General features: G+C 42.5%; 1 protein-coding gene across 1 annotated transcript; it reads right to left on the reverse strand.

Annotated features, from left to right (window-relative positions):
• Positions 1 to 3791: 3791 nt before the first annotated feature.
• Positions 3792 to 21798, reverse strand: LOC117770531 (SNF-related serine/threonine-protein kinase-like). The gene is made up of 8 exons (XM_034600066.1): positions 21571 to 21798; positions 17147 to 17506; positions 16529 to 16747; positions 14496 to 14742; positions 9476 to 9617; positions 8605 to 8817; positions 8119 to 8253; positions 3792 to 6545 (listed from the first exon to the last, which is right to left on the reverse strand). Exons 2-8 carry the CDS (start codon positions 17267 to 17269, stop codon positions 5258 to 5260), a joined length of 2367 nt encoding a protein of 788 aa, XP_034455957.1. The 5' UTR covers positions 17270 to 17506; positions 21571 to 21798; the 3' UTR covers positions 3792 to 5257.
• Between the last annotated feature and the right edge of the window lie 2260 nt (positions 21799 to 24058).

Below are 24058 nucleotides of genomic sequence, written 5' to 3' on the forward strand. Positions count from 1 at the left end.
TTAAAGCTGCAACTTTAAAGCCAATAACCTGGGGTGGCCTGTGCCCCTGTGCTGCTTTATGATTTCCTGTTCAGCAGCAGTGCCTGTTATAGCTGTGATGCCCACAGATCTCCAGCTGTGTCCTGCTTTATTCACAGTAGAAGAGGGTTTTTTTCTTTCCTCACTTTCCTCTCTTTGCTTTAGCCTTGCTGTTGTTTGTTCTTTCTTCTCCTGGCCATGTATTTTGAGACTCACAGGTTTATTTGCTGTTAAACTGCCATGGCTTCTTTTATCTGATATATAATATCGGTAATAGCTGTTCTTTTTTTGACGTCTGCCCTCCCCTGTTTGCCTTTTCCCAGACTGTCACAGCTGATGAACATCTGACTTCTCTCTCTCTCTCAGTCTCTTTCCGTGTCTCTCTCTCTCCTGCCTGCTATCTCTGGCAGTCCTCGGTTTCACTTTGTGTGCGATGGGCAAACGCACTGTTTCAGTAGTGCTCTGAACGATTGGCCTTCAGCGAAATCAAATGTACACATGCACACAAATAGAGCATCACGCTCCTCAATGTCAGGTTAACAGGTGTGTGTTTTAAAGTAACAGGAGTGTAGTATCTTGGCAGGCCGGGTTTAGTCGAAGAGGTGTGTGTGGTGTGTGTGTGTTCTTGTACAGCTATCTTTGTGAGGATCAGTTTGAGCCTACAACCAACAGAGTGAGGACATTTGGGGAAAGTGAGGACCTTTTGGCGGGTCCTCACTTTGTGACCTCCCTTTAATGGAATGTTTGGGGGTTAAGACTTGGTTTTAGGGTTAGGGTTAGGGTTAGGCATTTAGTTTGGATGGTTCGGGTTAGGGTAAGCGGCTAGGGATTAGGGAATGTATTATACCAACGAGTGTCCTCACTAAGAAGCTGTACAAACGTGTGTGTGTGTGTGAGGTGTGTGTGTGTGTGTGAGGTGTGTGTGTGCGTGTGCGTGTGCGTGTGCGTGTGCGTGTGCGTGCGTGTGCGTGCGTGTGTGCGTGCGTGTGGGTGTGTGGGTGTGTGTGTGTGTGTGTGTGCGTGTGCGTGTGTTCGTGCGTGTGTTCGTGCTCTGCTGACAGCCTGGTGGCAGGAGATCTGCTTTAACATTCAGCTTCCCTGACTAGATGCTCTGCTGACAGATACTTCCTTCAGTCTGTCTCTGAAAACAGATGAAGAACACAGGCCTACCATATCCTACAGGACCATCCAATAAAAATATCAGGAACCAAGTGGAATAAGACTGATGGGTTTATTTATGACAGTTTATTATTATTATGTATATTCAAAACCAGAGGAAGAGATAGACCAACATTTCAATGGAAATTTCCTGTCCAGCAGCAAATAGGCAAAGTTAGCAACTAGCTCACGAAGCATGCAGCTACACGCATTCCTCTGAGTTAACATAAATACCGATGCTGCTCGCTGTCAGCTGTGTCTGCTAAAAAGCTTTTAAACTGGACATACTGTACGCTGGCGGCTGTGTCAGCTTGTTTTTCTGTCCCTTCATTGAGGAAAAAGTGATTGAAGCAGCTTAAAGCACAGTTGGGAGTCACTTTAATCCAACGACTACACTATATTTCAGAGGATAATACTGTGGTTTATTCGATGCAGTAATTCCTTTTTTTGGCCACTCAGGGGCAGAGGGACAAAAGCTGACACGGCAAACATGTAAGGAAACAGTTGCTCATTCACACATGTAGGAGTCATGTAGAAAAGTGTTTCCTGAGGAAGATGCTCCACCATGTTCACACTCTGTGTGAGTACAGTGGGTTTTTTAGAGTTTTTTAGCTAAATATGAAGTGGAAGTGCAATGTTGAATTTGGTGTGATTTGGACAAATATAAACTCAAGCAGGGGCTCGACAACTGGGTCAAACCGTGGGTCAAGATTACCGCCACATAATTTAGAGAATTTTAAATTTTAAATTTCATCACATCATACTACACTAGTCAGTACAAATGTGAGTAAAAGGTTTGAGTAAATGGTAAATTATCTGTATTTATATGGAGCTTTATGAGAGCAAAGCACTTTACAGTACAGTTTTTTCCTATCTATGAGCAGCACTGTCTCTATCACACATCAATCACAAACTGCGAGCAAAGCCCTAAGGGGACACTCTATGATCTATGGTCCTGCCCAAGGACACTTCGGCACCTGGAATGGAAGGAAGGACCCGGGGATCAAACCACCAACCAACCAGAAGACCGGCTAGTGGATGACCCGCTCTACCTCCTGATGGACAGCCGCTCCTGTAACACACTGACCTGCCAGAAGCAGATGATGCGTCTGCTGCTGTGAGCGTGCTGTGTGTAGTGGTGTATGTGATGGTTCCCTCCTCTGTACCACACTGCATCTACTGGAACAACTACAGAAACTAATCTGAGCTCACAGGGCTGCCTACACCTCATCACATCCTTGTCACGTATATTGTAAATATTGCAAAATGTATTAAACTTGTGACGTTGCACATGTGACAGCCTCTCTGACTCCCTGTCTTCAGTGGTATATTCACTTTTTGGAAACCACCACAACCTTGTCACCTGCTCGCTTTGTGTGTTGGTCATCCTACATGGCATGTGTGCCCCTGTCCGTGCACTTGCATCCCTTGTGTGTGTGAGTCCATGTGAGTGCGTAAGCTGGTGGGTCACATGGATTCATGCGTCGACCCTCGAGCAGATCTCGTCTGATCTGATTTCCTACCAGCTGGCTGATGTGGAACAGTAGCCCAGATGTTGCAGAGATTACAACTCCCTGCAGTGTTTCAGGGGAGGAGCTATGAGACCATTCAGGAAAACAAACACAATGGAAGAGCTTGTACTGCACACAGAAGTCTCGTCTTCAGAAATAATCCTCACTTTGCAATACCCCAGATATCATAGAAGACAAACAAAAATCTCTGATTACATCGTCAGACAGATTTTCGATGTGTGACTACTGGGGGGGTTCATAGTTTAAATTGTCCCCAGTAGACTCCCAGTCACTTAAGACATTATGCACTGGCCACCAACCCAAATCTGTACATTATTTTGGGGTATTTAAAGATAATTTTATTCTAACACTGTCAGTTCTCATGATTATCATTGAAGTCCCCTTCTGCTCAATGGTTCTTACTGGCACGCTCAAACAATTCAATGAGAGTTAAAGGAAAGGTTGGTAATTTGACTCTGAAACACCTTTTATCTCATTTGTTGAAATCCTCTTCACGTCCTGATAGCCATAAAAAAAAAAGAGAGGATCAGGTTAAATGATTGGCTGGCGTACCTGTCTGTCACAAATCAACCTGTCTACCTGCGCGCACACTGTGCTCATGAGCCTTCAGCTGGAGAGACACACACCACTGCAGCAGAGACATTAGTCAGAAGTTAGTGAGTGACACATGGAGAAGTTGGCCTCCTCCAACTCCTAAGTGTGTGGCTCTTAATGCCTCCTTGTCTAGAAGCTAGTCTCTCACTGTGTCTGGCTGATTATTGGTGCTGAACCTTTTGCGCACAGTGGGTTTACCGTTATCGAAAATGGCTCCCTGCTGTGGCTCGGTTGACTGGAGCTTTGGTGTAGCATGCTCTTGTTAGCTTTTCCAGGAATCAATTGTCCTTACTGCCATGGTCAGAGACTGCAATGAAAGATAATTCATTTTCTAAAACCCTTTTTTTAAATCACTCTGCACAAGAGACATGAAATATGGCTGCACAAGAGATAATAGCAATAATACTTTTCTAAAAGTGCCTCACCTTCATGCCTCTGAACGTGTGAACAGACCTATACAAAGGTGGGTCGGTAAAATAAAAATGGAGGTGCACTGCATTCACATCATTTTATTTTAATAGATCTCTATCATATACAGTACATACAGTACAATATGCTCAAGACAGATTTTATGGCACATCCATTTTTTGTTGTTGTACATTTTGCAGTCGCTGGTATTGCTGTGAGGCTACAGTAAAGTGACCATTTGAATCGGTTGCTTAGGTAGATACAGCAGGTGGCTTGACCTCGGTGGGTTTAAGAATAAGGTTGCTACAGCAAAAACACATGCACTGTCGAGTTATATATGCCACTAGGGTGGGGTCACACATCCAGTTACACAGAGCGATACTTGGAGGGATGGTGCGGTTGTGTTCTGTTGACGCCCCTGTGTTCTTTTAGTCTCGGCGTACGCTACAACAGTGGCTACCGTGATCCTGTAAAGCTACGGGATGTACAAGGTTTTGGTTACACCCAGTAACTAGCCTGATCCTACCACTGATCATGATCTGAGGGCCAACTGGAATTGAAAGAGCTGCCACTACACGTGTAATAGTTTACTTAGGTGTCAGTTTTAAATCTGTTTTGATGTTCATTTTCAGCCATCAAATACGTTTTAAGCAGTGGGCTAAACCAAAACCTTGCATATTCAGTAGGGGTGAAAGATAATGGTGTTTTAAAGGATCTAGTATTCAGGTTTCTACTGCAATACAACTTCACAGTCAATACTACAGGTACAGAGTACTGCTAGGAGGTTATTAACATATGTACAACCTCTGCCGTGTGACCGCAGAGACTTGACACGTGAGTGTGCGCTTTCTTTCTGCCGAGCACGTTCGAGATAGAAAAATAAAACAGTGATACGTTACAAAATACTGTGTGCCCCCTTCTTACTCAAGTGCTGCTGTCCGTTTTCACCCTGTTGTCTGTCCTCATCGGAATGAAAACACAGTCATAACTTAATTCTTTCAGTCGGAAATTACAAAACAAATCTGGTAAAATGATTGTCTCAAAATATAATTAAAAAAATTACGTTAAAAAAACAGCGTCAAAGTACAACAGAATACGATATGTAACATGACACTAAAAAGTCACCAGCTTTCCCTTTTCATCAGCTTATTGGAGTGATGTAAGTGTGAATGTCGTGTACGTACAGTATATACAAGTGTGTGAGAGCAGAGATGTGAGCAGCTTCCCTATCCAGTTTGAATGTCTCCTATTTAAACACCAGCAGCATAAAATGTCCCCTCAGTGTCTCGTTAAATCTGCCTAAAGTGCTTCACATACTTGGCATGGCACCCAGTCTCCTCCATGGAGACTTTTTGGTGTCTCTAAATGTGCAAGGTTCGACTTTTGGACTTTCTCCCAGTCGTCCACCGCAAGTGTTAAACAAAGGGAAACAATGCTAAATGTATAAATAACGTTAAGTCGTGAGCCAGTGCTGACATGACTGAAACAAAAGCAGGATGTATGTGGAGTGTGGAGGTGCAGCAGCTGACGGAGCGCCTGTCCCTGCTCTAGATGACCTGGCAGCAGCTGTGTGGGGTGGGGGTGCAGAGCAGACCCTCCTTGGGACTCCGGTGGATGTTGACGGACAGAGTCTTGTCGCTCAGAGGCATCTGCAGCACGCGGTTCTTCATGTTCCTGTGGTTCTCCCTGGCCAGGTCCAGCTCTCCCAGCCTCAGGGTGCCCGAGCAGGGGCCCTCCAGCAGCGGGTCTGCCAACACATCTCCCAGCGGCGGCTGTTGGTAGAGGTTCCCTCTGGGTGAGGGGCCACCCAGGAGCGAGACCTTATCCAGGCTACCTGTGGAGCCACCCATGCACATCCTCCACATGGGACGGTCCTGGTTGTCTCCCCCAACACCTACTGCACTGCCACCCCCGACGACCCCTCCGCCCCCCGTCAGATTATGGAACTGAGAGCTCAGACACAGGCTCATCAGCTTTAGGCTTTCCACCAAGCCGCTGGGGGCTTTGGCCGTGCCTTTGCCTTGGCCTGATCCAGGACTGGCACAGTTGGAGGGACTGCCCTGCCCTGTAACCATTTTCTCTCTACCCTCTTTCCTCCCTTCTCTCTCATCCCCATGTCCGCCTACAGTTTCCGTGTCCACTATGTGGTGAGTGTCTGTATCTTCATCACTTGTCTCTGAGCTGGGGGTGAAAGTGGCAACTGGTGCCATTACAGTTATGGGAGAGGACATGAGTGTTGATGGCGATGCTATTTGAGAGTTCAAACTGAGGCTGAGGCTAGGTTTGGGCAGTCCGAGTCCATGCAGTTTTCTCCCCTCCTCCTCCTCTTCCTCATCCTCTTTAACCTCCTCGTGGATCTGGTTCAGGACCGGAGCGCTCATACGCGATGCCAGACGGTTACCAGAGGATGCAGATGAGGAGGAGGCTTTGCTGCGAAGCACCACCTGAGTAGGCAGTGCAGAGGGGGATGAATATTTGTCCTCCTCCCTGTCTTCCTCCTCATCCTCTTCCACGCTAAAAAGACTGGGGCTGCGGGGTTTACAAGGGCCCCCTGAGGTCAGAGAGCCCAGCCTGATGGGGTTGGAGTGGGGCTTTGACAGAGGCCTGAGCCCCCTCTCTGGGTTCTGTCGTGCAGGCAGCTGCTGGCTGAATGCAGGAGTGCGGATATCCTGCCGCTGGTTGAGGTCCAGCAGAGCAGTTTTGGGCCTGGGGCCTTTGTGGAGGCTCTCAGCACTACGAGCTGGGGACTGTGGCCCCCCAGGGTGGGAGATAGACGGACCCCCTAAGCCATCAGTGACATCCTGGTGAACATCCACTCTTGTGGGCCAGGACTGCCTATGGGGTATTAAACACAGAAAACACAATTAAGCTAAATTAGCCACACTAATATATGTGGCTGTGTATATATGTTCAGATTTCAGGAGGGGTTCCAGGATGTAAAAGGGTAAATAGTGATTCTAGTCTTTATTCCAAACTAAGCTAATTGGCCGACATATTTCAAATTTTTCATCTAAAAAACAGAATGAATATTTTTTGACCAAAATGTTAAGCTATTTCTTTCACTGACGGCAAAATATATATTTAGTTTTTAATATATGCTACTTTAGAACAGGAATATTTAATGAAAACACTGTTTCCTATCCATCTATCCACTATCAATCCTTCATCACGGGAAACTTGACAAATGAGATGGTCACGTAACACTCTTATATTCACACACTTTCAGTCGACGACTGTAGATGCAGAGGAAGAGAAAATGATCTGCAACAGTTGTTTCAAAGCTGCAAATTTGACCAGTGAATTTTCATGAATTTACATGAATTTCTTTTTGTAAGCGCTGGGCTAGTTAATGTGGGCCAGTCCTGCTTGTTTTGTAAAACATTTGGCAAAAGAGAGGAAGTAAGGTCTGTGTTGCAGAATACAGAGCAGATAGTGAAAGTCATATAATTATATTTTGAGATGTGCTATAGTTTACCATCTGTGTTTTCACAGCTATCTGGTTCGCCCTTAGCCTGTCGCTACTTCATTTCTGTGAAGAAACTCTAAAAATAAAGCTGTGCTGCTGCTTATTCAAACAAGTTTATGGCTTAGAACGCTGTCATTCAATATAATATGGACATAATATAATATGGACATTTGCTGTCTTGTCTCAAGATATTGTTTTTTACATTTTTACTCAGTCGATTTACAACCTCCTCTCTTCTATTCTGAGTCTGTCCTTCACTCTGTGCCGAGAATGGCAGAAAGCTCCATCTGTCCATCTGCTGTCCAACCTGCGTTTTAGGAGATTGACGGCACACAGCAGTGCAGCGACAGCACTCTGTCAAGACATGTTTGTGTGTGTGCTAGTACTTCTATCTTTGTATGGACCAGATTTAGAAAGAAGACATTGAGGGTTAGCGCCTGAACCACAGTGAGTGCGTGTGCAGCTCACAGCGGCTGTGTCGTTGATCTGCTGCATCAAGGATGCATGATCTGTCCTCAACTAAATGCCAGGACACTACAACATGAAGCCGTGCATCTTCCTATCCTGCAATAACAATTTGTTGAAACTTGTGACATATTCGACATTAAAACTGTGGTGAATGATCATTTTCGCTGTCTATTTTGCTGTGAACCACGCGCACCACATGGGGAAAATAGGTGAGACCCCGATTCCCAGCAGCGCCGCTCACGCAGGCAGTGTGAACGCTCTAACCTGAGAACATGGCCACCGAAATGAAAGGTAAGACTTTCCGCAACACACGCACCCCTCACGCATCCAATCTGCGTTTGAGAGTTTGAGGGTTTTAAGGTTCAGGTTAGAATATAAAAATAGCTAGGGCAAAAGTTGGGGTAAGGCATTAAGTTATGGCTGAGGTTAGGGTAGGAGGTTAGAGAATACAGAAGTATCAGTGTGTGTATGTACCTGAACTGGGCTTTGCTGGGGCTGGGTGATCGTGTCTGACTGTGTTGCTCCTTCTCTTGCCTCTCCCTCAACATCCTCTCAGCCAGCAGGAAGTAAGTAGCTGTGATGTGGTTGTACTGATTCGACTCCAGAGCCCTGAAATGATTGGAGAGCGAGAGAAATCATTTTTAATTTTAAAACACGGACACACGCGCACGCGCACGCGCACACATGCACACAGACACACACACACACACACATCAAACAGATCAGCACCAAATGCTGACCTTGAGTTAAAAGGAAGTGACAGGGTGTAGAATTAATTTTACATGGCAACCACTCCGGATAGATTGCCAGCTTGTACGGCAATGAAACTGTTCATGACATTCAACTCAACTTCTTTTGAGCTACTGAACCATGATATATTTTGGATTAGGATTGACTATATAGGAGAGAATAGTTGGATGTTAATTTATGAATGTATATGTGCGATAAAGGGACACATACTCAGTTATGGTGTCACGGTCTGTGATACCGCCAAGCACCATGCGTTGAATGATGGAGCCGTGCTCCTCTTCCGACAGGCTGCGATGGGACACCAGAGGAGTGGACAGCTTGGTGGCAGGAGAGGGGTCGACCCCTTGGAGCCATTCGTGGGCCTCGATCTGCTCTAGGGTCGCTCGTTTCTTGGGGTCCCTCTGCAGCATATGGCCTATAAGACTGGAGGGAGTGACAGCGGAGATTAATATTATAGACAAACTGAAGACACATCAAGTCATACTATACAAAATATAAGCTCTCAGCAGCTTAAATACTAAAATACTGTTATTATTAGTCTTTGCTTTGATGCAAAAATACAGAACAGGGAACCCTCCCTTGGGATAATCAAGTTGAATTCAGATAGAAACACCACATTTGTAGTTACAGTCTGGTTGGGTAGAGCTACAGTACTAACTTAACTGAATAATGCCTTTTCCTCAAGGCCACAAGTGTCGCTTTGTTCAAAGATGCAAACAAACAACATAGGAATAAGGTTCATATTTGAAGTACATTATAACCAAATGATAATCCAAAGCTACAGCCATTCAAAATGTATTCAGCACCTATTTTTCCCCGGCTCTGCTTTGATGCATCGTTAAACCCTCACAATGTTAAAAATAGAGGGCCGATTTTAAAGGGTGCATTAGATACACTTAACGCAGCGCTGCATCTACGGTGGTGCGGCTGACTGCAGCACTGAGTGAAAGCAGGACAAGGAGCGGCAGAGGAGAAGGGGCCTGGCTTCCTTTTCCTTCACACATCTACAAACATGAAATATGCAGCACCTGCAAAGTTCTCTGTCCATCTGCGTGGGGATGCGTGCGTGCGTGCTACTCACTCTCTGCATGCATGGGAGATGTGCGGCGGCACTGTGTATTTACAGTCCATGATCATAGTGAGTGTCTCGCTGTCGTTGGCCTCCTGGAAGGGGGGCTGACCACAGACCAGCATGAACAGGATCACCCCCAGACTCCATATATCTGCAAGACACAGCGAGTTTTTGTTTATACAATTAAATTCCCCACGTTCAAAGAATTTGAGAAGAAATTGTGAGGTTTTTGTAAAGGAAGGCAGCCACAGAGATGATAAAAGCGAGGATGACAGACCAACAGAGTAAAGCACGTATGTCCTTTCTGCTTAGTGACCTAGATAGAGAAAACAAGAGCCATCTCCCCCAGAGTTCAAATGAAGCATGAATCAAATTCGATCAGAGACATTTCCATAAATATGTACTAGCTTAGGACGCATCTGTCTAGCTGCCTGCCGCCAGCGTCACATAAACACGTGTGCACTCCCACACAGACACACAGGCCTCACGAAAGTGGGTTTACGTGTTCATCCCTCACAGCCTACAAATGCTAATTTGTTCTCTTGGTCCGATTAACCATATCAAAGACTTTTTGCCCTGGGCTTTCACCCCGAGCACTGGACATCAGGATGCTCCACTGACACACATTCTGCACTCATGTGCTGAGGACAAGCAGAGAGACAGGGCTGGAAACGCACAGCGCTGCAGTTCACTGTTCCCTTGAGAAAATGTATTCTTCCCCTTGTGTTTCAGCAAAAGTCAGCTGATTTACAGAGTGACACTTCTGTACAAAATATAACAAAACTAAATATAAAACACATTACAACGTTCTAATCCTATGTTCCTATGGTTCAAGATATCTCTATGTATATGCCAAATATGTCCAAAAATCACGAGTGTGGGTTTATATCAAAATCTCCCCTTTTTCTCTCGCTGTTAAAGATTTAATTATTTTAATCCTGGGAGTGTTCACATTAAATTATCTAATCAAATGTGATTTGGGGGTACTACCTAACCCTATGCATCATAAAACTGTAATGGACCAATTCTCTAGCAGAGCATTACAGCAGGAAGTGTATTAGCAAAAACTGATATTTAAAGAATGTCTCCCTGATCTGATAGTGTGAGGGAGGCCTCTCGTAACAATACACCACCATTTCCTTTTATTTGATCTCAATCAGAGAAATGTCGAATGACGCTCTAACTACTTTGAATGTTTAAAGCGGAACAGGCAGTTCATCAAACCTTTTTTGCTCACAAAATAGCTGCCAGTAGCTAGAGGCTAATGAGAGTAGTGAGAATGCACTAAAAACTTAAAGCTGCAGGCCGTTAAATCACACCAGTTAGCTAGAAACGCTAAATGGCTCAAAAGAGATGGTTGTAAACTGCAGAGTTGGGCAATGTTTAATATCTATAAACACATTCTACCTGTTAATATACAGAATCTGTCAGCGTGGGACAACATTTTGGGGCTGAATAACCTCTTGTTTCTGTTTCTAGTTTGACCAATCCTTTTTGAACAGGCTTTGTTTGCCCACAAATAAAGATTGTGTGAAGACATAAGAGGGTGGAACACACTGACCGAAAGGCATCGGCTGTCAGCTTTTATTGAACTTAAAGATAGAGATTATTAACCCGAGTATTTCTGATTTTGTTTTGTGTGGACATAAGGTCCGACTTGTGTGATAAAAGACAGGTCGCAGTGTAAACAGTGTACACAGCAAACGGAGGACAGAGTCTTGGCCCAGATATTTGCTGTCTACACCTAAAGCCCCAAAATGTTGGCCGTTGTGGGTTTGTCGGCCCCATCACCCCTTGATGATTTACTTCATATCGCTTGAGTTTGCCAGGAAACGCTGGAGATTTCAATCTGGTAAAGTAAAAGTGCCCGTTTACTGTGGGTGGTGAGTATTTATTGCTGTGAGGCTGTGAAGCAGCGTTTCATAATGCTGATGGAGGCAGCAAACACTGCTGCAGTCCCCACCACCATCTTACCCCTAGCCAACGTATCCTAGCAACCTCGACCCTGCTCCCTCATTACTTGCGTCAGCAATCCGCCAAACTTCCTTCCTCGATAACTTTATTTATAAACCAGATGGCTGACACATGGATAACACCATTCACATCACTGCACATTAGCATCACTTGGGCTAATGACGCTGGCTACTTAGTGTTGACAGCTGCGAGTGTAAACATCCCTTTTTGCTGCCCTGCATTGCATTGTGACCCCGATTGCCTCCCTGAGATAACCAACAGCCACTCCCTCGTGTCTCGCCACTGTTAACCTCCAGGTTCAGTGGGGCGAGTTCAGCAGCATTATGCAACAACAAAAATCCTCCACTTGTGCGTGTTCACTATGCACAAATATGCTCTGAATTATGCATTAATGAGCTCAGGATGTGTTATTAGTGATTGCTTTTGGGTAAGTTGCTTATTTGGTTGCATCCTGTGTTTGAAGAGGAAGCATGAATCTATATTTAACTTTCTATTTACTGGGAACAGAAAAGGGGAGCCCACGCTGCATAGCATCAAAAGCACAAAAAGGAGTCCGGCATCTTTTCAGAGCTTGAATTAGTCCATCCTCTGCTCCCAAAAATGTTTGCAGTGAGTTAAATCTGGGATTTATTTTATTTATCTCTTTTGCATTAAAAATAAAATGTCCTTTGTGTGGTTATTCTGTCTTTAACTTTTTGTCTTTTAAGCATTTATTTAATTCTAGTCTCCACTGATAATTATCGTGCATAATAGGACCCTAAACACCACAATGGTACACAAGTGAGACTGATTAGAGCTAAAATGTTTACTTGATTCAATTATTATTTAGACTAAACTAACATTAAACTAATATTTTGAGCAACTATTTGTAATCTTGTTCATTGTTTGGCTCAAGAGATGTGCTGCTTCTGACCTCTCAAATGCACATTTCCATAGTCCTATATTTTATTACAGAGCTATATTTGATTGTAGAGATACATTTTATGACAGGGCCATACTTTTATACTCATATTTTATTTTTTACTTTATTATTCCATTTATTTATATTTTAGCCTGTTTTAGTATTTGGCATATCCTTTAGAATTTTGGGGGGGATTTTACTCACTTTAATGCATCTATTTATTAGCATTTTAATATTTTATCCTAATTTTTATATTTCAAATTTTCTTCTGTTCACTTTTCTTCTTTATTTTGCTGTGTTCAATTTTAGTCTTAGTCTGAAATTGGTGAGATGGTGTTTCCTCAGTTCCTGTTCTTACTGAATGCTTTTTTAATTTCTTAGTGGTCTATTAAGCCTTTGCTTTCTGTGTGTCCTTGTGAGTAAATGTGTGTGTGGACATGTTTCACTGTTTTTAACATTTTATAGACAAGATTAAACAGAAAGAAAATTCATGTATTATTTAATTATTAAACAGATTTATTGATAAGGAGAATCATCTGATATAGTCCTGATATCTAAGCATGTAGGAAAAGCCCTTAACACTTGGACTAATAAATAAATGGACTTTTCTTTTTGCTGTTTTGCAGTTTTGAGTGTTCAGCTCCTGCTAATTGGCTCCTTCTGTCTGCCTGTGCAGCACCGACTGTTGGGGCAACGTTGTCCTCTCTATTTTAGATCACTTTTCATCTCAAATTATTTCCAGCACTTCCTCTAAAGAGCAATAAATTCCAAACAGGCCTGAGCGGAAAGAGCCGAGCGAGGACAGCCTCTTTATCTCTGTGCAAAACTGCAGCGTCACCAGTAAAACCCAGCTCCCTCCACACTGCCAGCAGGTGCCTGGGTAGCAGAGTAATCCTAGGCCAGGTTACCTCAAAGCCCCGGACGCCAGGACTGTTGGCCTCCGTTCAGCCTGTACCACATCCAACTGCACTGGTGATAGAATCGCACAATATTACATCCCGGCTGGGTGGATAATCCCCGCAATCAAAACATCATCATCTCAGCTGAATGAACAACAGCGCACGGGCAGTATGAACACTCCAGAGGGCAGAACACACACACACACACACACGCACATACACTGAAAATATCCACAAACATCTGATTTATCATGTGTGTCAAGGGTGACCTGACGTATCCATCTACTCACACCATCATACAGACACACACATTCAGTCACACAAACGGGGCTGTTATTACTCCCCTCATCTGCTTGGCACAAAAGAGAGTGAGCGAAGGCAGACAGAAGAAAATAGCCACTGCAAATCCACTCAGTCAGAAAAATAGAAAGTGCTTTTCTCTGACGCAGTGGGTTCTGGGTAGACAGCGGGACAGCTGATGCTTTCTTTTTTTTTTAGCTATGTCTGTTTTTCTCTCGACTATCACCTCACATTTATTTTTCCCTCTTTTATCCCCAATCTGCACGCTTCCATTTCATTTCTTTTCCATTACATTTTAATTTAATATATAAGCTGCGGCTCAGGAAGGATTGGGACCGCTATCGATCTGAGAGACGTGGGGGTGACGGCGACAATCACGGCAAAGATGTGTGTGCGCTGAAAACACACAGAAGAAGAGAGTGCTGAGGAAATCAATTTTAGCCAGATCAGTTATCAGATTTGATTTTACACAGAAAGGATAGGAGTGGTAATGAAAGTAAACTGCAGACAAGAAATAACTGCAGGTGTGTGAGTGCAATTCTGTTGGATCATAGTCTCATTATCAAACTGACTGATAGACTAACATGATCTTTGAGCAGTCCTCCAGCTTTTATCAGCAGGCTGATAAAAGCTGTTAATGTGCCAAGTTCCCTGCAAGGTCCATCTGAAGTGCTGTAGGTTATAGTGTGGTCAAAGTGTATGCAGAGCTATCAGTAGGTTATATTGGCAGAGTGTGTGTGTGAATGTGAAAGCATCAGTTAATCAGCCTGATATCGAGTGGAGGACAGTGTGTACCATGTTCTGCTGCTGGGGGCACACTCCAGACTAAGGACTGAGACGGTGTCCCATTCCTCTGAGGGTAAAAGCTGTAATATCTCACGCACTTTGATAAAACAACAAAGATATCTCCCCGCTGTGTAACCAAGAAATCACTCTGTCATTTCTGCAGACTTACCCACAGCGGGAGCGTCGTACTCATCCCCCAGCAGTATTTCAGGAGCAGAGTAGGCCAGCGAACCACAGGAGGTGGTGAGTTTTTTCCCAGGGTGAAAGCGGTTGCTGAAGCCAAAGTCGGTGAGCTTCACGACGCCCTGCTTCTCAAAGAACACCACGTTTTCCGGCTTCAGGTCCCTGTGCACAACGTGTAGCCGGTGACAGTAGGAGATGGCGTGGACAATTTGGGCAAAGAAACACTTGGCCACCTTGAGAGCGAGAGACCGAAAGGGAAGCAAGTGTTAGCAATGCATTTCAGCACTAATGTCAGTTTGAATTTCACTACTATAACTATATAAAAGACTATACAAACAAAATGTGTCTGGCTGCAGTATAGGTCATAAATCCTCCCTCCTCCATGCTAGGGAATGGGAACAAACAAAAAAATCGACATGCCCGACAAAAAAGTTTTTCTCCAAGATGCTTTCTGTCAGTTTAGGTAGTTCTTATCACAATAATGTCCAAGTTCATTTTCAGGCATAAGTTTTGTTTCAATTAGTTTTTTGTTTTTTTTAAACAGGGTAAAACATCATGATTGACAGCTGAGACTGACGCAGATTTGGTCAAGCATGTATTGGCAGGACCTCGCTACCCTACTGCACAGAAATTGGCAAGATGGCAGCTTTTTTATTCTGGATATTTGGGCTTCATTTCTGGATAGTGGGAGGAATTGGAGATGTGTTGTACAGTCTGTAGTTTGAATGTACTCTTACACGCTAATAGGGTAATTTAGGTCAGGGCGAAGGGTCCCTGGGGAAAACACTGGAGTCCAAATTGCCTCGGACCACTGTGCTGGCAATGTATGAATGATGTATGACAGACAAGCGCTGAACATAGATGCACTGTATGAACGTGTGTGCATGGGTGGATGGCAAAACTGTCTGTATTCCAAAGAAATACCGACCATTTAGCAGGCTGGTGTTTCCAATAAAAAAAAAAACTCTCAAAGAAAACCCCATTGTACACAACCTTCCCATCACCAAACTACTGACAGACACAATTAGCAGTTAGCTAGAGAAAAAGTTGGAGAATTTATGGCTTAACGGACAGATTTCTTTTCTTTCAAGAGTTGATAGAGACCAATAAAAAAGCTAAAAACTGTGAACAGATTGTCGACAACACAACTTGATATCAATGCTTATGTTGCTGATAGGTGTTGGATATCTAAGCAACTGTTAGCTTGTAAAGTTAGCCATTTTAACGTAAATGGTGGTGATATGGAAGCTGCTGTCCACAAGTACTCAAAATACTCAGTATTACAGGTTTAAATTTGAAGCTACAGCCAGGTGCTGATTAGCTCAATTTAGCATAAAGACTGGGAGCAGCGAGAAACAGCTAGCTAACTCTATTTAAAGCTTTTTGTCTTTTTTGATACCTATGTAAAGACTAGGCTAGCTGCTGGCCCTTGTTGTCAGTCATTGTGCAAAGCTAGGCTAACCGCTTCTAATACCGAACACATGTAGAGTGGCATCAATCTTCGTTTTTCTAGCAAACTTCAACGTGCTGATGGTTTCCCTCAGTGCATGGTGAGTGTACATCCAGAGTCAATAACACGCCACTTACCATTTCAGTTTCAGAATGTCTAATGTTTACATCCTATTATAGCTTTCAGTGTCCAGCATTTGCTTCCTGGTATCTGGAATATATTGACTTTAAAGAATTGGTATGCACAATGCATTGGTGAGCTTCTCACTACCTGTCCTTCACAGCATTTTCACCAAACGGTTGCCACTAGAAATGAACACAAACGAGACCTACAGCTCAATTCCTTTCCCTGGAGATTGTACTTTTGAGTTATTCTCGTCCATTTCCAGGAGAATTCAATGAATTCAAAGTGCAGGTGCAGATATAAAAGAGCACTCCTAGAGATGGAAGAGACTTCAAGAGTTAAAGACACTTCTGCTGGGAGGATGACCCTTCCACCTGCCAGTTAAAAAGACAGAGTCAAGGCCAATGAATCTGAATGGCCGCTGCGACGCCCACGGTCTCCCTCACCTCTTCACTGAGGCCTCCATCGTGCTTCATGATGCAGTCGTACATGTCTCCTCCGTCTCCCAGCTCCAGGATGAGGTAGAGCTTTGTGGCCGTGTCGATGACCTCGTACAGGCGCACCACGTTGGGGTGTTGCACCATCTTCATGCATCGCACCTCCTGGAAAAGGTGACCCCGTGCCACCGGGTCCAGCTTTGTCTTGTCTATCACCTTTACTGCAACCTGGACGAGTGACAAAATATGAAAGCTAATGATAGCCATCTTTCCCACGCCAGCAACAATGGCGAAGATATTTTTTTGCTGTAGCTGCTAATTATGATGAATATCTATAATCATACTCAAGCAGAACCTTAGAAGTATTGAGTGATTGGACTTGTCATGTTAGAAAGACCTTTAAAATGTGATGGTAAAACATTGAAAAAAGCTAGATCAATACCATGTTGTCAATCATTCTACTCAAACCTTACAATACATAACTTAAATTGTTATTAGTCACCCTTGTGTCTCTGAGGGAGTGGCTGGAATTTTCAACAGTGTGTTGACACTGGCTGGTTAAATGAGGACATTCCATCACTACCATTAAAGCGTTGCACTTGCATGTACAGACATGGACAGGCATACCTTTTCCCCAGTGAATACATGTCGAGCCAGTTTGACCACAGCAAAGTGCCCACGGCCTAGAGTCTTGTCAAGGTCATACAGCCCAGCAATCTTCCCATCGTGGTGGCGCTTGAGCCCCGCCATGCCGGCTGGCGGACGGGGGAGGGAGGAGCTGCCTTCTGTCGCCTGCTGGTCCTCGGTCAGTTCTCCATCTCCTCCTGAGTGGGTTGAAGTTAGGTGAGGGCTGTGGTGGTGGTTCGGTTGATTCTAGACAAGATGTGCGTCTTCTAAGAGGTAGCCTCAGGGATTTGAGGGAGGTTTACTTGTTGGTTGGTAACGGCAACTGCTCACAGAGCTTCGTCCAGTCCACTGTTGATCTGACTGAGGGTGGAAGAGATAAAGAGGAAATCTAGATTCACCCATTTGTATTGACAATATAACACAGGAGATTCAGCTGAATCTGAGTCACCTTAAGACAGCATACTCCCACCATTACTGTTCTTTTCTGGCACTATAGTTGAGGAAGTGTTCCTCCCACTTTGTAAATGCAGACAGAGTTCCAACACCAGACACTGTGCAAAAATAATATCTGGGTGCATTTTAAATCACTTAACAATTACATTAATGTTTAGGTATTTGGTCCACAACCAAGGTGGACATGTGTAAATTTCAAACGAGTGATGGCAATTAATAATGATAAAAATCTATACTCAATTATTGTAAAATCTTGGACATGAAAATGTTCATTTACTACTACAATTTCAAAGTTTATTTAAAATTAGAACTAGCATTCACTGAAGTGTACAACACAACACATGAGCTTTCATGAAATATACTGATGATTCTATGTTCTATATGAATGTTTGGGGATATTCACTGACTTTGGATAAAAGACTCTTTTATGGAAGTTTGACTCGTACATAGACGGTAAGAGTTGAGGACACATATCTTACTTTATTATAGAAACTACCCATAACCCTATAGGGTTAATGTTGGATTAGATATATTGGCTCAGGAATGCAGCTTTAAAGGATAAATAAGAAATATATAAGTATGGTTACCATTTGGGCTTCTACTAACCACTATCTATATTTTCTATTAATCGATTACTTTAATTTAATTTGTTATGCTTTATTTTAAAATACAAGAACAGGGACTAACACAACTAATCTGCAATTATTTTGTTTAAATTACTTCAAATGATTGCATTAATCTTCTAACAATCCATTAATCACCATCATTAACCAATAATTGACTGACCTTTTCAGCTCTAGTTCGTCATTACCACATTCTATTGTCAAATGTTATCTGCTATGTTTTGAAATCTTTATTCATAATATCAACTCATATTGTAGATTATATTCTATTTATTTATATGTTTTGACATTATTCAATTTATTCTAGTTCATATTTTTATTTAATTAATTCTAGTTTAGAATTTGTCACTCCTGGGGGAAGACAAAACTCTACTAATCTGAACAAATTTATCTCATATGCCACCTCGCTCACATGTCCGACCAGCCGCTCTTTTCACCATGAGCTACTGTCGTCATAAAATTTTTTGTTTCACAGCCATGATTATGAAACAATGCCTCCAGGGGAAGCATGCCATTCCTCTTCCAAGAATCTACGTACGTGCCAAGAGCACAGAGACGCCAAAATAAAACCCACATAGTGTACAGACAAAGAACATTCCTTAAAGGTGATCATCGCCTGGGTGTGTTCCACTCACCTGGATTCACAGAGACAACAGGAAACCAAATAGGTGTTGCCAGGCAACACACCTACAAACACAGCTAGATGCAGTAAGATGGCAAAAACGTCTGACCCACCAACAGTTTGTGGTCGCTTAAATGAAACTATAAAAGCCTGTGGAGCTCTTTGGGCTTTTTATGTGAACCTCAGTTTGAGGACTGAACCTGTGAGACAAGAGTGAGTAATTTTTCCTTATAATAGGAGGCTGACATCTCTATCTGTCTCTGCTCCATCTCTCTCTAACACACACACACACACACTAACAGACACAGTCATCTCAACTTTTCTGAAGTCTTCGCATCACATCAACACTGACAACATGTAGGTGTTGATGTTTCAGAAACCTGCCATGAAAGGGGACACACACACACACAAACATTTGCTGCACGCACATTCCCAGATGTATTCACACAGACACACGCACAGCTCTGACACGCTATAGTCTGGCTGACAGAGCAGGTTAGGTGAGATCAATGAGGGCTATAGTGTGGTGATGAGCTGGTGTGGTAGTACCAGTCAAACATCTACTTAGCCATGGTGTGTGTGTGTGTAAGAGAGAGAGAGAGAGAGAGAGAGAGAGAGAGAGAGAGAGAGAGAGAGAGAGAGAGAGAGAGAGAGTGTGTGTGTGTGTGTATGTGTGTGCATGTCTATCTATAGTAATGAGGGCCAATTTTGGTTCAATACCATCATTGTGAGGACATTTTGGCCGGTCCTCACAAATTCAATGAGCTGTTTGAGGGTTAAGACTTGGGTTAGTGTTAGAGTTAGGTTAGGGTTAAGCATGTGTGCGTGAACTCACTTCAGTCGATGGGTGAAATTCAAAATTGAGAAAACTTTAAACTAACACACTAAATGGCTAAATTCAGTTTAGTATTGTAATTACAAAGACAGGCAGGAACATGTTTCGTCTTTCTGCCATGTGTACGTACAGTAGAGCAGTGTATCAGTGTATGCATGCTTTCAGGTTGGTTGTGTAAGTGTTCAAGGTATTGATTTACAAGATGGTAGGGTCTGTGTGTGCGCACAAAAGCACACAGACACATATGAGGTCAAGGACCTTTTATAATAGCTGCTACACTCACAGCCTGTGAGATTCAAGATAATGAATATGAGACAATAAAAACCCCTGAATAACTGGAACATCTGTTTACTGATACATTTGATTGCGATATCAATATATATGAAATGTTGGAAGACAAAGCCTATGGTAATATTTGTAAAGTCTTGCATAGCTAGTTGTACTATTGTAAAATGGGTCCCAAGTTATGTCCTCTGACAACTTCAAACAACCCTACATCACCAGTTGTTAACCAGATCACTCAGAGTTTTAAAGACTTAAGAAAAATATCAACCTGATTTTTGAGCAGCAGAATTTTTTGTATCGCCTTGAATTACAATAAACTTATAACCTCTCACAATTTACAGATCCTGAACCACTGCTCTAAGACATCTAGATAGAATATTGAACAAATGATTACGGTGTTATTACAATATTACAGTGATACCACAGGAGTTACAGTACCTTACACTATAAACTGTGATATATAGGTAAATATGTTAAATATTATCTAGTAACTTTTCTGTAGGATTCTGTATTTTAATTTTTGCACGCATTTTGTGCATCTTTAAAGAATGTCCTTGATATGCACAAGGAGTGCAATACCATCATACTGTCAGGACGGTGTTACTGTAGGACTATGTTAAAGTCACTGTAAACTCAGTCCCTAACCTGGATATCATAGTAATAAGATAAGAGGTCGACGAGAGAATAAAAAAGGCAATGCAATCAAATCAAATGAAAATTGCAGAGAGTATGTACATCATCTATCACACTATACTAATATATCTACAAATATAATTGGTAGAGAAATGTACTTAATGGATACTGTGTTTGTGTATTAGCATAATACAGGAGATATTGAAATAGAATAGTATACAAATGCCTATATAGATTGTTTTAAGCATAAAGGCAGGTATGGTAGACAAAATGAATATGAGTATAACAATATGAGTATAATTTCATCATAGTATACCAAGTAGCAGTAAACTATATAAAGATATATGTGTAAATTCACAATAGCATACAATATGACATGAATATAAAAATGGTTGTGAGTATGCATATAAATGGTTGAATTTCACAATAAGAGGCATACATGTGGAATACTATTATTGGTATTTTCTTAACAGGTACAAGAGGACACTAATGTTCACTTTCATCAAAACTAGTGCAAGTAACAGTGTGTAGTTAAGATGCCGCATGTATTTTATTATATGGTGTTGGAACAGTTAGATATGATAAACACATCACTTTACTACTGTGGCAGCGAAATCCAATATCATAGTGTTAAATCTGTGAAAGGTTTGTTAGTGAGACTGTCACTGCATAGGTGCTGCTGCCCATATGGGACCCCGGCCCCCGGCCCCCGCCCCCGTCCCCTGTCAACATGCCTGCTGGCTGCAGACACATAAACACGACGGTGCGGGGCAGCCCTGTGCCAACACACACACACACACACACAGACACACACAGACACACACACACAATCACACGAAGACACGGGGATGCGTCCCCCAGAGAAAAGCTAACTTGCCACAGACTATCACCGGGTCCTCACCACCACCACATCCGCCTCTCTCTCTCTCTCTCTCTCTCTCTCTCTCTCTCTCCAGCTCACGGTCCCTCTCACCTCTGGGCGCCTCCTCCCCTCTGCTGCCTCTCAAACTGCGGGACAGTGCGGGGCTCCGGGCCCGGAGCTGGGGGGGGGGGGGCGGGGTTCACCGCCAACGTTCCCTTTGACACTCGGGACCGACTGATGGTAAAAGCGGAGATTATTCCACAGTGTCCCTGAGTAAATGTGTTACTCTGTCAACTCAACCTCTCTCTACCTCTCCTCCCCTCTCTCTACCCCCCCACCCCCCCTCTCTCTCTTAGTCACGTCAAGTGAACGTAGCTGGGACAGGAAACATGTTTCAAAATAAAAGCAGTAAATGAATCATCCACTATAAAAGCTCAAGCTGCAACATGCATGTTTTCAAATCAGAGGAGCCTTATTCTTATTAGTCATGGATTTGATTTTGTATGATCATTTATTATGTACTGTGTCATTTTGATTGGGTTTTTGTTGCGTTCTTCACTTGTTGATGAAGAAACATTTTCCACACAGATGTCTGATGAAAGATGACTGAATTTCTAATCAGAGTTCACAGTGGTGAAGAAAATAATCACATTAATAAGGCTCACTTGTCCTTACTTGAAAATATGACTTTATAAAAATGTCAGTATTATACCAAAAGGGAGCGAACAGCCGCCTAAGTCCAGTATCAGTCATGTCAAGATGTCCATTATCCTCATGATCACCTTATCACAACATCAGATAAATGATGGCAACTCCCAACACAAAACATAAACCATCTGATCTGAAGCAGAGGTCGTCAGACCTCTCAGGTCAATGATCTATAAAACAGTCATATACGTAACATTAAGGTATCACAGTGTGTATAAGTAAGACATTTTCTGATCATATCACTCACCGGCCACCAGGCTTCTAAATTCAGTTAAAATTTGCATCCAACAATCCTCTGTTTATCTGTTACCTGCCTGTTTGCACTCTTTGTTTGCTCACCTCTGGAAAATATGCAATAACATCTATACTTGTACTTATACAATACACATATGTCCCTTTGGTTTTACACTGGCACCCACTAATGTATATAGTACTATAGTATTATACTTGATTTTTCTATATTGAACTCTTTTTTACAGTTTTATTAAAATGATTGCTCTTATTGCATTGTTGAGCTGAACACTGTTGACCCTGTATTGACTTACATTTAACAAATACAACTTGAAATATCTTTATGAGTTAATACCTATAGTATTTGCAAGTGTAAACATATTTCACACACATTGTGAAAAAATATTGAGGATGATTAGTGATTTAGTGCAAAAAAATCATATTTGATTTAATGCATTTATCATCATCAATATCCTAACCCTCCTGTTACCTTAATATTTACTAACATCATTTATCCTTGGCTGTTATTTCACCCCAGCAAATTGAATCTCGGCAAAAATGATCATAATCAAAGTTGTTACCCAAGTTTATGTTTCAGTTATTTTCTTCTTCTTCTTTACAGTGAGAAAAGATTGGGAATATAAAAAACACTTTAAAAGTTTTTTCCCAAGAATAAAATAAAATAAAATAAAATTAAAAAGCCTTGTAATCATCCATCTGTTATCTATACCGCTAATCCTTTGAGGATAGTGAGGGGAAGCTGGAGTGTACTACTACTACTACTACTTCTACAGATAATATTGTTATTTGTAGTAGTAGTAGCACACTCCAGCTATTAATAATATTATTATTATATCATTTTAATTTATATGGCACCTTTAAAAACGAAAAAACAACTAATAATAAAAGCAATGAGAAGCTCAAGTATAAAACAGTAAAAACAAATACAAATAATGGGAACATTGAAAAAGATAATAAACTTCAACATGTTTTAGAAGGTCCTAAGAGATACATGAACAATCAACACAGATGCATACATTTAGCCCTTGTTTATTTCATTGTTTTGTACCTCAATGGTAAAATGGGAACACTTTAATAAGCTGAAATAAGCTTTTATTGTGAAGGAATATTCACCTGTTTTCCGGTATAGCTAGTAGCCAATGACAGCTGTGTCATCACTGCACCTCGCTACCATTCATCTCTGACGTCAGAGCTACGCTGAGAGAACAGCGTGTTTTTCAGGCCCAGTGATAATAACAACACTGGTTCCTCTGCAGCTCAGCTGATGACAGGCCCATGCTCTCAGACACTAAACTACAGAGAGGGGGGGACTTTACATTCATGTTGGTATTGCATGGATCAGGCTGCAGAGGAACAATGGCTCATTATCACCATAATCAGCACTGACACCACAGACAGACCACAGGCATCCTCCACCACTCAGCCATCCTCAGCTCTCAGGGAGGAATCCACTCGCTGTGTGTGTGTGTGTTTGTATCATGTTCCAACCTGTCCCTGTCCTCTCTGCACCAGCTGGACAATGTTCAAATGTGATGTTATGTAATATTTACCAGGCTTCTCTCTGAGGTGGAACCTGTTTGGCTGCTGAAGGGCTCTGCCTCCACACTGGTCAGGGCAGCAGGGACTCATGTCTCCAGTT

The sequence above is a fragment of the Hippoglossus hippoglossus genome, chromosome 11 (genome assembly GCF_009819705.1).
Source record: "Hippoglossus hippoglossus isolate fHipHip1 chromosome 11, fHipHip1.pri, whole genome shotgun sequence".
Lineage (NCBI taxonomy): Eukaryota > Metazoa > Chordata > Actinopteri > Pleuronectiformes > Pleuronectidae > Hippoglossus > Hippoglossus hippoglossus.

Excerpts from the sequence above, each read along its gene's own strand:
- LOC117770531 (XM_034600066.1), bottom strand. The coding sequence starts at position 17,269 with ATGGCGGGGCTCAAGCGCCACCACGATGGGAAGATTGCTGGGCTGTAT. Across the intron at positions 16,748-17,146 it reads ATGTATTCACTGGGGAAAAG|GTTGCAGTAAAGGTGATAGA; the intron begins GTATGCCTGTCC and ends TCACTCGTCCAG. Across the intron at positions 14,743-16,528 it reads ATGGAGGCCTCAGTGAAGAG|GTGGCCAAGTGTTTCTTTGC; the intron begins GTGAGGGAGACC and ends CTCGCTCTCAAG.